Source organism: Rhinolophus hipposideros (assembly GCF_964194185.1).
Source record: "Rhinolophus hipposideros genome assembly, chromosome: 2".
NCBI lineage: Eukaryota > Metazoa > Chordata > Mammalia > Chiroptera > Rhinolophidae > Rhinolophus > Rhinolophus hipposideros.
In genome coordinates this window covers 61018724-61032618 of record NC_138048.1, presented here as the reverse complement: position 1 = coordinate 61032618, position 13895 = coordinate 61018724, and the positions used below count along the sequence as shown (strand labels likewise).

General features: G+C 36.5%; 1 protein-coding gene across 3 annotated transcripts in view; it reads right to left on the bottom strand.

Annotated features, from left to right (window-relative positions):
* LIPH (lipase H) overlaps positions 1–13895 on the bottom strand; it is a 45401-nt gene that overhangs the window by 23711 nt on the left and 7795 nt on the right. For 2 of the 3 annotated variants that reach the window (XR_013994792.1, XM_081070942.1), the window contains exon 1: positions 12275–12731. The exons of the other annotated variant lie outside the window; for it this stretch is intronic. Coding sequence is in view for 1 of the 2 variants with exons in the window: in XM_081070942.1 (XP_080927068.1) it covers positions 12275–12323 (49 nt within the window). In the remaining variant the exon portion in view is untranslated. Of the gene's footprint in view, positions 1–12274; positions 12732–13895 lie in introns of those variants that run through there. 3 annotated transcript variants of the gene reach the window in all.

The following is a 13895-nucleotide window of genomic DNA, read 5'->3' as shown; positions in this document are numbered from 1 at the left end:
TTTTCTCAGTGCATCTACACTTGCACAACCAGGAACTGCTACTCCCTCATTCTGAGCCTCAGAGTCGTTTTCTTCCTGGGTCCATACCCTTTCTTAATAATCTGGGTCCATTCATGTATGCTTTTATTTGAAACTTCCTGCAAAGGCTCTGGTACGCAGGAGTGAGTGAAGTTCCAAAATAGAATGGGCAAAAGAAGCTCAAATAGAAGGTTAAAAATTAAGGAGGCTTTGAAATCCCCCATCCTAGAAAATAGTGAGCCCCAAATTCACACATTTCTCCTTTTACTCTACACTATCAAATTGCACGTACAGTGAAGCATAATATACTGTCTTTTATATTTTCTTTTTCCTCCCAGCTTTGAGACATATTTGACGAATAACATTGTGTAAGTTTAAGGTGTGCAACACTATGTTTTGATATTTGTATGCATTGTGAAATGATTACCACAGTAAGGTTACTCGTTAACACATTCTTCACCTCACATAGTTACTTTTTTTCTGTGTGTGTGGTAAAAAGATTTAAGATCTAGTCTCTTAGCAAATTTCAAGTATACAATACAGTATTTTCAAGTATACAATACAGTATAGACACTATTCTGTGCCTTAGATGTGAGACCTTATTCATCTATGTAAATATTTTCTCCATTTGTTGGTACCCATCATTTTTCTCTTCTTGTGGATTGCCTGCTCCTGGAGAACATGGACTGAAACTTATGTGATGCTTGTAGAGCAAGTCCCAGAGTAAATAACTGACTGTTTAGTCACTTTATTGAACAGGAGGTATCATGGGAAGGGCTGAGCCTCTGGGTCTTAGCCATCAGTTAAACTGGGTTTTGTTTCTGGTTGTGTGACTGACTCACAGGTAGCCTGGAAAAATTATGTCACCTTTCATTTGCCACCTACCTGCCCAAGAGAGGAATGCTATGGAGATTAATTATGAATGAATTCATACCAGGGAAGATAGAGATCCCATTCCAAAGAAGGGAACTCTTTGTTATGTCTGTTCATTTTGCGCCAAATGAGCAATATTATATCAGGCCAGTGTGTCATCAAGTTACACATCAGAGTCCTTGGAAGACTCAGAGAAGATCTGTGAAATAGGGCCCCACGCTGTTTTTCAGCAGCAACCACCAACTTTCATGTCTGTGGGATGGCTGACCAGTCTCCTTGACTTGCTGAATCTTTACTATAAGCCCTTAAAATGGAAAGTTACTGAAAGGCAAGAAGAGCAGAGCAAATGGATTTTTATTTTTCATTTAATAGAACCACTCTGACTTCATGTATTTTTAAATGTCTGAGTTATTTTTACAATGGCATTGCACTCTGGAAAAGTCCATTGCAAGTACTAAGTAAAAACAGATTTCCTAGTTCCTCTCAGTACTAAGTATTATAACACCTTTACATATACAGAGGGTGCCCAAAAAAATGTATGCACATTTTAAGAAAGGAAAAAACTGTATTAAAATTGTAATACTCTCTCTATACTAATAAGAAAAGATGAATGCAAGCTATGTGTATACATTTTTTTTGGCACCCCCAGTATTACCTGCAATCCTCAGAGGAAATGTGCGGTTCATTCAACAAGAGTCTGCTCTACCCTAGGTTCTGTGTCAGGCATTTCTGAGGAAGAGTCAAGAATTAATGAAACAAAACACACAAATCAGGGTAAAACAGCAACGTGTGACATATGCCATGTAACAGAGATATGGTGTAAAATGAGAATTTAAACAGGGATTTTGGCCTGGTCTGGGAATCAGGAATCTTATTCTCTTATCATCTGGAAATAGTGTATCTAAAAACCAACAATGGAGCATTTCTTTTGCAAAGCACCACAACATACTGAAGGGCAGATTCGAGTTCTCCAAACTATTAAGTTTTAGTTTCATAGATTTTTACTCTTACTGTATTACCTAGACTTACTGTTTCAGGAATTATATCTTTTCCAGTGATGTGCTTGGTTTGCCTTGAATCCACTACATGACATTATAACCGTCATTCAGCTTACTTTTTGTTAGCATTTGCCTAGAATGTTTTTATCCTTTTTAAACCTTTGAATCCTTTTGTTTTAAGGGATCTTACACATAGCATTTAACTAGGTTTTATTTTATGACCCAATCTGAGAGCCTTTTTTTTTTTGGAAAATCGGTGCATTCCCATTTGTTGGCATAACAAACACAATTGGTGTGGAGGCCTTAGAAGTGCCTCACTCTGATCTGCCTCCCAGAGAACCTTCTGCAAAGAGCACAACTGAGTTGACGTGCATCCAGCTGCCCCACGTTCACACAGAAGCCATGGCTCCCCAGGCTGCTCCTTACCAATGACTGACCACTTTTTGGCTACTGGTGCCAGGCCACACAGGCCATTCCTGTTTCGTGTCGGATACCAAAAATGGGCAGCTTTGGTTCAGGACTCCCCGTCAGCCTGGCTGAAATAGTCTCAGGATAGTGCTGAAGCTCGTCCTCCCCACTCCTTCCTTTACCATCTCCTTTCTCAGGAGTAAGATCTGCTTCATGGTGGGAAGCCTCTTTCTGCCTACACTTAACGCCCGTCTCCTTTATCCTTCTCCTCCTCTTAGATCCCTTGTGTGTCTAATCCCATCTTGCTGTCTGCTTCCTGGAGGACCCAAACTGACACAACTGAATTTAATATGGTAATGCTGTGGTTTCTCATTTTAGTGCTTTCTTGGTTTGCTATCTTTTGCTATATGGATTGCTCTGTCTCTCTTTGCTGTTTTCATTTATGTATTCTTTCTGCTACTGGGACGTTTATAGCCTGCTTTGATTCTTCTGGTGTGTACCTTTATAGCGCTGTATGAAATACTTAAATCTCATTTTCATGGGATGTAATAAATGTGTGGACTGTAGGCCTCAAGTAGACTACAGGCAGAACTACTCCAGACTTAGGTATATTTATTCAGATTTAATTACCCACCAATGTGAACCCCTACCAAGGGGCATCAGGAAACGATCTCAGGCTGTTGTGGAGCATATTGCTGATTTCTGCCAAGTGTCCTGTTACGGACCTTTTCTTTGTCAGTTTTCTTTCCTTACTCTGCTCTGGTTCTTGCTAAGGCACCAATTGTCCTATTATAAGTGACAAGGACATTAGTGGACTCAATACTTGTCCCGACTGACCTGACTTCTACCTCCTCAATTTTATTAGTTATAAAATTTTTTTCAGTTCATATGGTGATTCCCTTTTTTTTCTTCTTAGTTTAAAAATAAATATATTTTTAAAAGCCTCTGTATTGGTATATCAATCACAGAGAGTTTCTGTTCTATTTACTGTCTCGGTCCTCATTCCCTACCAAGATGAGAAAATTAAGACACTTCTCTCCTTCACACATATACACACATTCACACAAACATACACTTTTTTCTCCCATTGTCAAAATACAGTCAATCCTCATGATTTGTGGGTTTCATATTTGTGAATTCATCTACAATATTTGTGATATAATTTATTTGTGACATATTTGTGTTAAAATTTATTTGTAACCCCTAAAATCAATACCTGAGGTGATTTTGTGGTCATTTGCGGACATGCACAGTGTGACGGAAAAAAATTTTGAGTTGCCCCACATACCCACTCTCAATTGAGGTCAAACACTATAACACTCTGCCTTCTTGTTTCAGCTGTCACAACAAATGTGTTTTTCACTGTCTATTTACTGCCATGCTTTTTGCTTCTTCTGCATTTACCTCGCAATTTCACTGTTTAAAACGGCCCCCTGTGTGTAGGTCGTCCTTACTGTCTGGTGTTCCTAAACTCAAGAAGGCTGTGATTAACTTATAGAGAAAAATCCATGTGTTAGATGAGCTTTGCTCAGGCATGAGTTACAGTGCTGTTGGCCATGTCAATGAACACATGTTAAATAAGTTATCTTTAAACATTAAATAAGATTATGTGATGATCAGTCAACAAAAATGTAACCAGGGGCTCTCAGCACTTCTAACCCTGTATTTCCCCTGGGATCAATGGTGCAGTGTTTGCTATTCCAGTGTTTACAGTGACTGTATAGAACTTTACCATAAATAATGAGAATTGGCTGCCTATATAATAAAAATCATCTTCTGGATCCATATTTCCCCAGTTATGTGGTTTAGTTCTATAATGTATACAATCATTGTTTACAGTGAGTTTTTCTCCTATGTTTCTCCATTCACCCATGGGTGAAAGGCTCTTGCTGTCTTTTCAAGAAGGTCTAACAATGAATAATATATTTTCTAAGTTCACTCATATTAAATGAATTCCTTGACTAAATGATGACCTGGCTTTGAACAATATTCTTTCCCTCAGGATTTATAGATGTTATTCTACTTTCTTCTTGTATTGAATTCCACTTCAGAGAATTTTTTTTTCTTAAATGTTACTTGGTTTTTTTTTTGTTTTGTTTTGTTTTTGGTATCATATACCTGAAGCATTCTTTCCTTATTCTGAAATAATTTCCCCCACTAGCATAGAAGCTCCAAGATAACTGATCTATTTGTCTGTTTATCTTCTGTTGTATTCCAAGTACCAAGAAAAGGGCCTGGCTCAGACTTGGCATCAATACATGTTTCCCAGATAAATATCAACCTGTTAACACCTTATTCAGCCATTCAGAATGATCCATATTAATACTACAAAGAGTGTATGATGTAATGTTTATAAAATAAATGGAGTGTGAAATGGCACATGTATTATGGCAAACTATGTAAAAATATATCTGCAGGTGACAGGGCCTGGAAGGTAACATACAAATAAAAATGGGTCATGCATTCCATTTCTAATGTTCTTAGTTTAAAACTGTCTAAGATTATTAACCTTTATCTTCTCAGAATTAATAACATTTTATGAAGGAAACATTAAATTTATCCTATTTGGGGCCACATTCCAAACTAATTTAAGGTCCTTGAAGGCAGATACTGTGTTGTTTTTTGTCCAGGCTTGTGTTCCCAGCACCTTGTATAGAAACTTGTCTTCTTGTTGGATCCTAAATTCTCAGGCAATTTGGAGAGCATGCAAGTACTAGATATTTGTGAATAACAAATTTATTAAATTGCTTCACCCTCATAAATATGGTTTTTTAAGTTCCATTTTCTGTTGGTGTTTCTAAAATCATTAATTATTTGTATGCCTTCAGAAAGCAAACTTCTTTTTTGTTATTTGTTTTGTTTTGTATTGTTACAAAGTCAAGTTTGCTCAGAGGTAGCATTAACAGAGCCAAACTGAATAACCACAGAACACGTTAAACTGGTTTCTAAAGCTTCACCGTTTCTATTAGAGTTTATATGAAACAAGAGAAATTTAACCTTTCCTTTTCAGACTACTTTGAAATTCAATTACTCTGAAATGCCATTTCCTGTTAACAAGTGGAAAATTACAATGGGATGTGTGATGTCTCCCATCCAATGAGGAATTCCTATGTAAAATAGGCCTGATTATCATTTAGTGCCTTCCCTCTGTTACATTAAAAGAAACATATCCAAGTAGGATGTCAGGGAAATTTGGCTATAACATCTTCAGAGATAACATATTTGTGCCTGAGATGTTTTGTTATAATCTAATGCATGGTCACCCATGTACCAAATCTGGCCATGCCCATTTATATATTGTCTATGGCTGCTTTCTTGCTATAGGGCAGAGTTGAGTGACCAATGGCCCACGAAGCTAAAAATATTTACTATCTGGCTTTTTACAGAAAAATTGCTAATATCTTTATAGACGAAAAAGGGGCCACATACTAAACCTGACAAGCTCAGGGGAGACCAGCATGGCAGGGCCTACAAACTCAGAGACCTAAATTAACCATATAGGATGGTCTGAACATAAAATTCCTAACTAAAAGCAGATCAAGGCAGGTAGTCACATCCTTGGCCTGTAGCTTCCTTGACAAAGGTCAATCTTCACCTTAAGTGATTTTGTCTACTGTCTTTTTGCATCTAAGATAACATACCCTTGGAATGTCAGAAATCCCTTTTCCCGAACCTCTCAGGGTACACCCACCACACCAGAGCTAGAGACCACAGAACCCCCTCATTGTTATCTTGTTCCCCAAGTACCATCTCTATGTGCTGTTAATGTTAATTATTAACTATCCTGTGCCCACCAATGTAAAAGAAGTATGTATCTCTCTGTTTTACTTCTCATCTAATCCCCGAGATTTCCCTGCTTTGCTTTCTCCCACCTCCTTAATCTATCACCAGTAGATTTCATGTAACCCCCTCCTTTACGTCTTCTCCTTTGATTCTAATGTATAAAATAAGCTGCAAAACTTCCATTCTCTGGAGTATTTTCTTAATCCACTGATATTTTCTTCCTGGCAATTGTTGTCAGTTTGGCTCAAATAAACCCATTAAAGTTCTCTACACGTTTGGATATTTCTTATGTCAGCATCTTAAACAAAAATACAACACAATTTTGGAATGTGCATGGATTTTTGAGTCAGACATAGGTCTGCGGTCCAACTCCATTGCCTACCAGTTAAGTGACCTCCGGTAATTAATTACCTAACTTCTCTGGGCCTGTTTCACATGTGTAAAATGATCACAATATTGCCAGTCTGTTGGGCAGAGATTACAGAGCAATACTGAATCTGAGGCAAAAGAAAAGCACTATATATATATTAATATATATAATATATGTAACATATTTTATATATAAAATATAAATATATATAAAATATATTTTTTTCCCATATTTTCAACCAAGTGTGAAAAGTTCATAAAAGCGCTATAATCAAAAAACATTAATATGACTATAGATATAATCCTTCCCATCATTCAATCTGTTGTCTTCCCATTGTCAACTTCCCTAAACCATCCAGCAAGGAAACCAAGGTGGTACAGGCCCAGGGACAGCTGGCTCATTGGAAATGACTTTTCCTATTGTATAATAACACAGAGTTATAAAACAAACACTAGTCTATCTTTATTTAAATTTTGATATTTTGTTCATCAATGGACTTATTTGCATTGCTATTCATCTTTTAAAAATATTGCATTAGAATATTATTTATGCATATAGTTTATTATATTACATTATTAGAAGAATGCATTCTAATATGCCTTATTAATGATATGCATATTACCATTTGCATTAAAATATTAAATCATAAATATAATTTATCTTGATTACTGAGTTTTGGTGTCCCTTCCCCCCTTAAATTTTGCATCTGGTGAGTGCTTCCCTTGCCTCACCCTAATCTTAGCCAACCTATCAGGATTGTTCTGAGAATTAGGGATAATATCTATGAAGTACCTAAGGCATTACCTGGTACACAGTAAATGCTAAAAAATTAGTAATTGTTCATGATGTTAATGATAAGTTGGGTTAATAGTATTGCTCTCATAGGGTTGTTATGACGACTGAATGAAATAATATAAGTAAATCACTTACCGTGGGATTTGATATAAAGCAAGTGCTCAGTAAGCATTAATTCATTTCCTTCCTTCATTTTGGAAGGATTTTGTAAAAAAAAAACTGCATCTGCCCACATACAGGTGGTAGTGCTACACCATGGCCTGAGAACTAAATTAGGTTCTGGCTTTATCATTAACAAGGTGAAACAAATAACCAATTTGGTCCATCTTTTTTCTCATATTAAAATGAGAGCTTTGTCCCTCATTCCTTAGAGACTTAGCTAATCTCTAGCATTCCTTTTGGATACAAAATTCTAAGATCTGCAAGCTAGCTGAGTTGAAAGGACAAGAGGCGTCTGTTCAGACAGACTTCCAGGGCAGTTTTATAACCAAAGACAACCGCAGCCTAAAAAACTAAATGTAGCAAGAATTTAAAATTTCTTTCAACTTCAATTAAAAAGACCTGAAAATAACCATACTTTATCTTATAATTAGAATGTTGATCAGATAGGTGTTTTGTCACCTTTATTTCAAGCAGGGTGTTGTTGTTTTTTGGGGTTTTTTTTTGGCTAATTAAATATCCTTCAGTTAACAAAATGGTTCCACATGCTACCATAAGGATAAATCTTGAAAACAGTTTGATAAGTGAAAGAAACCAGTCACAAAAAAACACATATTCTGTGATTCCATTCATATGAAATGTATGGAATAGTTCATCTATAGAGACAGAAAGCAAATTAGTGTTTGCATAGGGCTGGGGTGTTGGGGAGATAGGGAGATTGGGGTGTGATAGCTAAAGGGTACTGGGTTCCTTTTTGAGGTCATAAAAATGTTCTGAAATAGACTGGTGATAGTTACACATACCTGTGAATATACTAAAAACCATTGAATTGTATATTTTAAATGGGTGAATTGCATGGTATGTGAATTATCTCTCAATAAAACTTAAAAAAAAATAATTCGTATAATTTCACACCTTCATGGAAAGACCAGAGTGAGAAGATGAAAAGTGTTTTGGAGGTGATTGGACAGAAGTTTTACTATTTCTGCACAAATCAAAATAGTCTCCCAGTTTTTCAATTTGTTTCCTTTCCCCTTGGAGACTGAGGTTGATGGACCTCCATTTTTTACCACTAAGGGTTGAATAAAGCTCTCCACCTTGGTTGGTCTGTTGGGAGTGGTGGTGTGTTTATATTTATTCCTGTGCAAAATAAACTAAACCTGTTATTCTCAGGCTTAGGGACTAAATAGAGTGGTTATTTTGTTTTCTCTTTGCCACAGAAAGTTGGGTTGGATAGACAAAATGTCTTCTTGATTGGAAGGACATCTCTGCTTCTAACTACTGGCTATATTTCTCTAGACTACAACTGAGAAAAGAGACATTGGGTTCCTTCGATTGGCGTATTTCATATGACTCCCAGGTGGATAGTCCCCGAGACAAGATGAAGCACTGACAACCTGCTCCCTTTCAGATGAAATTGCCAAGGGATCCTTTTGCTCTGTCTTCACAAGACACACTGCCCTGAACCTAAATAAAACTGCCTACGCTGTGTCAGTATCACACTCAGTTTTGGCTTTTTAGTTTCTGCCTGCTTTTGGAGGAGCTGATATCATTTCCCACATTTCTGAATGGAGGAAAACTCCTACAAAAAGAGGAAATTCCTCATTCACATCCAAAGAGATGTTCAGTAAAAAAAGATGATGGTGTTGTGTATAGAAATAACCCACTGATGAGCAACTGTGAGTACGCGTAAGAGGAAAGAAAATTCTGAAATTCTATGAGAGTCAAGAAGCCAAGGTAGGTTCATATTAAGCTGTTCAATATGACTCAGTCAGGTTATTAAAAATGAAAATATCAGTTTCTCTCAGACCCATGGTTGGAGTGACATTTAGTCCACTAACCTCCAAACCCAAGTGACAGCAGTGAATTCCACCTAATTTAACCTTGACGTGTGGTATCCAGACAGGAAGCAAAACAGGCACGGCCCTGATTCATACTTCTTTTGTTTCAAGTTTTGGGTTCCAAGGCGTGCTCAAGCTATCATTTCCTCCCACCCCAAACATGTCGCAGACGGGTGTTAATACTTTAGAATGGAGGTCCACAGCCAGGTATACCGAATCATGCTGCCTGAAAATAGTTACGGGATTCAGACCAGGATGAAAAGGTGGACTGTCAAGTGTTCTGCGTGCTGGGCAATGAATGCTACACTCCGTCTGGGACACAGCTCACAATATGTTAATTGATAAAGCCAGGATGTTTCCAGTAACCCACCCTTGAACACACTGTTACGCTTGCCTGAAAACACTGTTCAGAAGGAATTTCCAAAAGCCCCAGACAAAACATTCTCTTTAGGCCAGAAAGTTTGCCTGGGAGAATTTAGAAAATGAGTTGGACTTTTATTGTTAAGAGAAGTAGAAATGGGATGTGACATGTTCCTGCCATGAAATCCTACTTATTTTAAGTGTAAAAAGTACCTCAGTGTATATTTTTATGCGGAGGACCACATGATTTGGTATTAAAAATTTGTCCTGAGCTAGACGGTGAAGCGTTCACAACTGGCAGGGACCAAAACTGGTGGAGTATCTTATTGCACCCCACACACCTCCAACACCTCCAGGCAGAGACAGGAAATAACCATCTGGGCAAAATGCCCTCTTGGCTGGAAGGATATCTCTGCTTTTACCCACTGGCTTGTATTTTTTTAGGATACAACTTAGAAAATAAATCAGATGCCAGATTTCCTCACTCTCATCTCTTAATCATGTGCAAAATATGTACATTCACCCTCCACCCCCGTCACTCACCTTTGCCTCTGTATTAGAGAAGGATGAGTCACATACACACACGGAGTTATAAATCATCTGGAGAGGATTTCCAATATCCTAGGAAATAATTCCACCTGGTTTTGGCACTAAGCTATTTTCTCTAGGAAAATGTCTACCTAGTTTTACACAAGTTGCCACAGGCCAAAATATTGATAGCAGAGTAACTTTTTAAAAAATTATGACAACAGCATTAATTTAGAACTTGGACCACCTGCCCCTGAAAAACCTTGAGGGTTTGTTAAAATTCAGATTCCAGGATCTCACCCCAGAACCTCTGAGTCTGCCTGGGTCTCTGGGGGGTAGAATCTCTGTATTTTTAACACATTTCCCAGGTGATTCTGGTACACACTAGAGTTTGCTTTGCCCACTGGTAAGATTATTGCAAACACTCCTGTCGTGATTTCACAATGGTTAGAACAACAAAATCAAAATCTCTGGACGTGAATAATTTGTATCTTTGAGATTTCTGAATCACATCCAAATAGTTGTTAATTTTTGGACTGTAAGCCAAAGAAGGCAAAAGCAAAAAGTCAATGTATCTGTGACAAATGCTTTCTATCAGATGTATATTATTCAACACCCTCCCCCACGAAAGTTCTAAGTTCACAGTTTTGCAGATACAGTGAAGTCTAGATTTAGTTTGCCGCTGTAATTGTTATTTTTTCCCCCTTCTAGCTACATAAGTTTAGTGTGATATGTCTCTATCTGCTGATTCTATCAGCATGGAGTGTTCTAGGATCATTTAAAACAAAATTTTATTAATGAGGTAACATTAAATAAAAAGGCAGGCCACAAAAAAATTAAGTTCCAACTCTGTAAATAGAGACTGAAAGTAAGTAACTACAAATCATCATCAGGTGTTTGTGTTAAGGTTAGCCCTTTGTCCCCTTAAGCTATCGCTCAATGTATGTTCATTTTTAAAATTAAAAAATGATAAACACATTTTTAAAGATGTTGACTTCTCAGTTAAAAATATCATCACTAGTAAAATTTTAACATTATTAAATCAACTTCAAAAGCACAAATTAAGAAAAATGTATTTATAAGCCTGAAATCCTAATACAACCATTTTAATTTTTCCATTTCCCTTCTAAACTTTATTTACAGGCAGCATACATGATTTTTAAGATAGTTGTAATTTTAGTTTATCAACAAATTCGAATTCTGCTTTTTCTACTTTGCATTATTTTATAAATTTGTTTGCACATTTCTGCACAGCTCCAGAATTATTTTAAATGCTACATTTTTTAGACACTTGACATATCATACTTTATCCATTCCTGTATGTAGGAACATTTATTTCTGTTGTATGTATTTTCAAGTTATTATAAATAAGAGAATCTTCTTTGTATATGAGGGTTTTTTTTTAAAGTTATTTCTTTAGAATAAATTTCTAGCAACGGTTTTTCTACTTCAAAAGGCATAAACATTTTTACAGGCCCTAATACATAACATAGCTTCTTTCAAAAAATTATATCAATCTTCATTACCATAAGCTATGTGAAAAAGAACTATATTCCTAAAAAGATTGAGAGGTGTTTTTTTTTTTTTTTTAAATGCCTCTCACTTTATTTTTGTTACTGTTTTAATTTTTATTTCTTCATTATGATTAATAATTTTTAAGCTATCAATATGCCAGGCACCATTCTAAGAGGTTTTCATATATAACAATCATTTTTTCTGTAAGAATAATTTAAATAAACCCTTCATGCATGAAAGCTATGAATACCTATCCTCTATATGTTAGACATAATAAAATAAAACTTAAAATTTCCAGAAAATAAATCATCTTATTTCATAGAGATGAAAAGGCACAGAAAGTTTGACTGTGAAGTAAAAGAACTCTAGTCTAGATATTCCAGCACATCCAACTTTTGTACCTCAGAAGAACAAGTTAATTCAAAGGAATAAGAGTTTTTTATTACCGAGAAAAAATAATTTTTTTCAGAATGAGTTCATTTAATCCATATCTTCTTTCTTAAAAATGACTAGATGAAACTTTATTTAAAAGTCCATTAAGGAACTGGGATGATAAAATGCAAAAGGACAGTAATTCTAATCAGGTTTTTTAAATAATTAAGGAAACCATTCAGTAAATGACCTACCTGATCTCACCAAGCACATCAAACTGATGAAGACGTATGTTCGCAGCATGTGGAAACTGGAGCATGTGTCACATTCACAAGAAGAATGATTTCCTTAGCAGAGCCTTAGTTTCCACTGTGTGCTTTGCTCAGAGAGAGCTCAGATGACTAATCCAGAGGTGTGGTGACAACAGGAAGTTCCTGAGGGACTGTAGGCAGCTCCCAGCCCTTTCAGGATATTTGACTTCTCCTTTTTTCGATAAGAGGTCACGTACCTTTCTGTCTTGCACAATTTTATGCATATCTTAATATTATAATACATATTTGCAGAATGATGTATTCAAAATAGTTTCATTCTTTGTGGGCGGTTTATTAGTCCTTTGGCTTGGTTTGTTGAGATCAAGTGTGATTTGAGATCTTTTTCTCTCCAGTTCTGGTTGCCCTTGTACACAAAACTACTTTTTATATTAATTCACACAGTCATTTCTCATAGGGCAGTCTTTACATTTTAAGAACGTTTCATTAAGTCCGACTATATACCCACGTTTGCCAAAATATGTTTCAGATTAAAGGAAGCGTTTCGATGGTATTGAATATCTTTATTTTTATTTCTTCTTATCCAGAGTTCCCATCTAGCTATTAGTTCTTCTTTTTTTAAGGAAAAGTAAATGCAAAGACTTGAAATAAAGAACTATGCCAACATCCATCCACCTCTGTGTTGGAAGTAACAAAACTGCCCCACAGCTACCTTTTCTAATAGAAGTGCTTTCAACACTTACTCAGACTTCGGGTGGTCTGGAGCTTAAAAATGAATTAATAAGTAAAGACACAAACAATCGAAGAATATATTTCCATCCAAAGCATCAGGCAAAAGTTACTTTCTAGTCAGTTAGCATTGCCTATCGAAGTAAGAGCATCTCTGATATAAATATATCAGTTCTCAGCACCCCCGTTTGCAGGGAATTCCTTCTAGGAAGCAGATTCTAGCAATGCTTCCCCAGGAATCAGTACATCAGAATCACCTGAGGGGCTTTACAAAGTCTTGTGTATGTATTTCTGTGTCATACCTCAGACTTAATAAATGCTAAGAGTTCCTAGCACAGGTTCACTAACCTGGTTTCAAATCCCATGTCTTCCACTCACTAGTTGTGTGACCTTAAGGAAAATATTTAAATTCTTTAAGTCTTAATGTTCTCATCTGTAAAATGGAGATAATAACACCACACATCACAAGGTTGTTATGTGGATTAAATGAGATATTATAGCTAAAGTTTTTAGCACTGTGCCTACTGCCATGGTAAGCGCACTCACCACTTGGTGACAATTGTTATTACCTAACCGGTCACACCATCTGCACCTTTCCATCCCCATAGAAGGTGGCTGCACAATGCTGAGAAGAGAGATCAAGTGGAGCATATCTGTAGGATTTCAGGAATGGAGGGCCCCTTACAGCAGTGATACTTCGGGTGAATGACTAGTCTATTTTTGTGTTTTGTCTCCTGCTTGGAGAAATAAATTAGAGAAATGTAAATGGGAAAACGAAATAGATGACCTGCTAGCTTTTTTACTTTTCCATTTGTAAAAAGCTTTACTAATTTGAAAACAACCGCCCTTTGGAACAAATGGAGAATTGTTTCACATT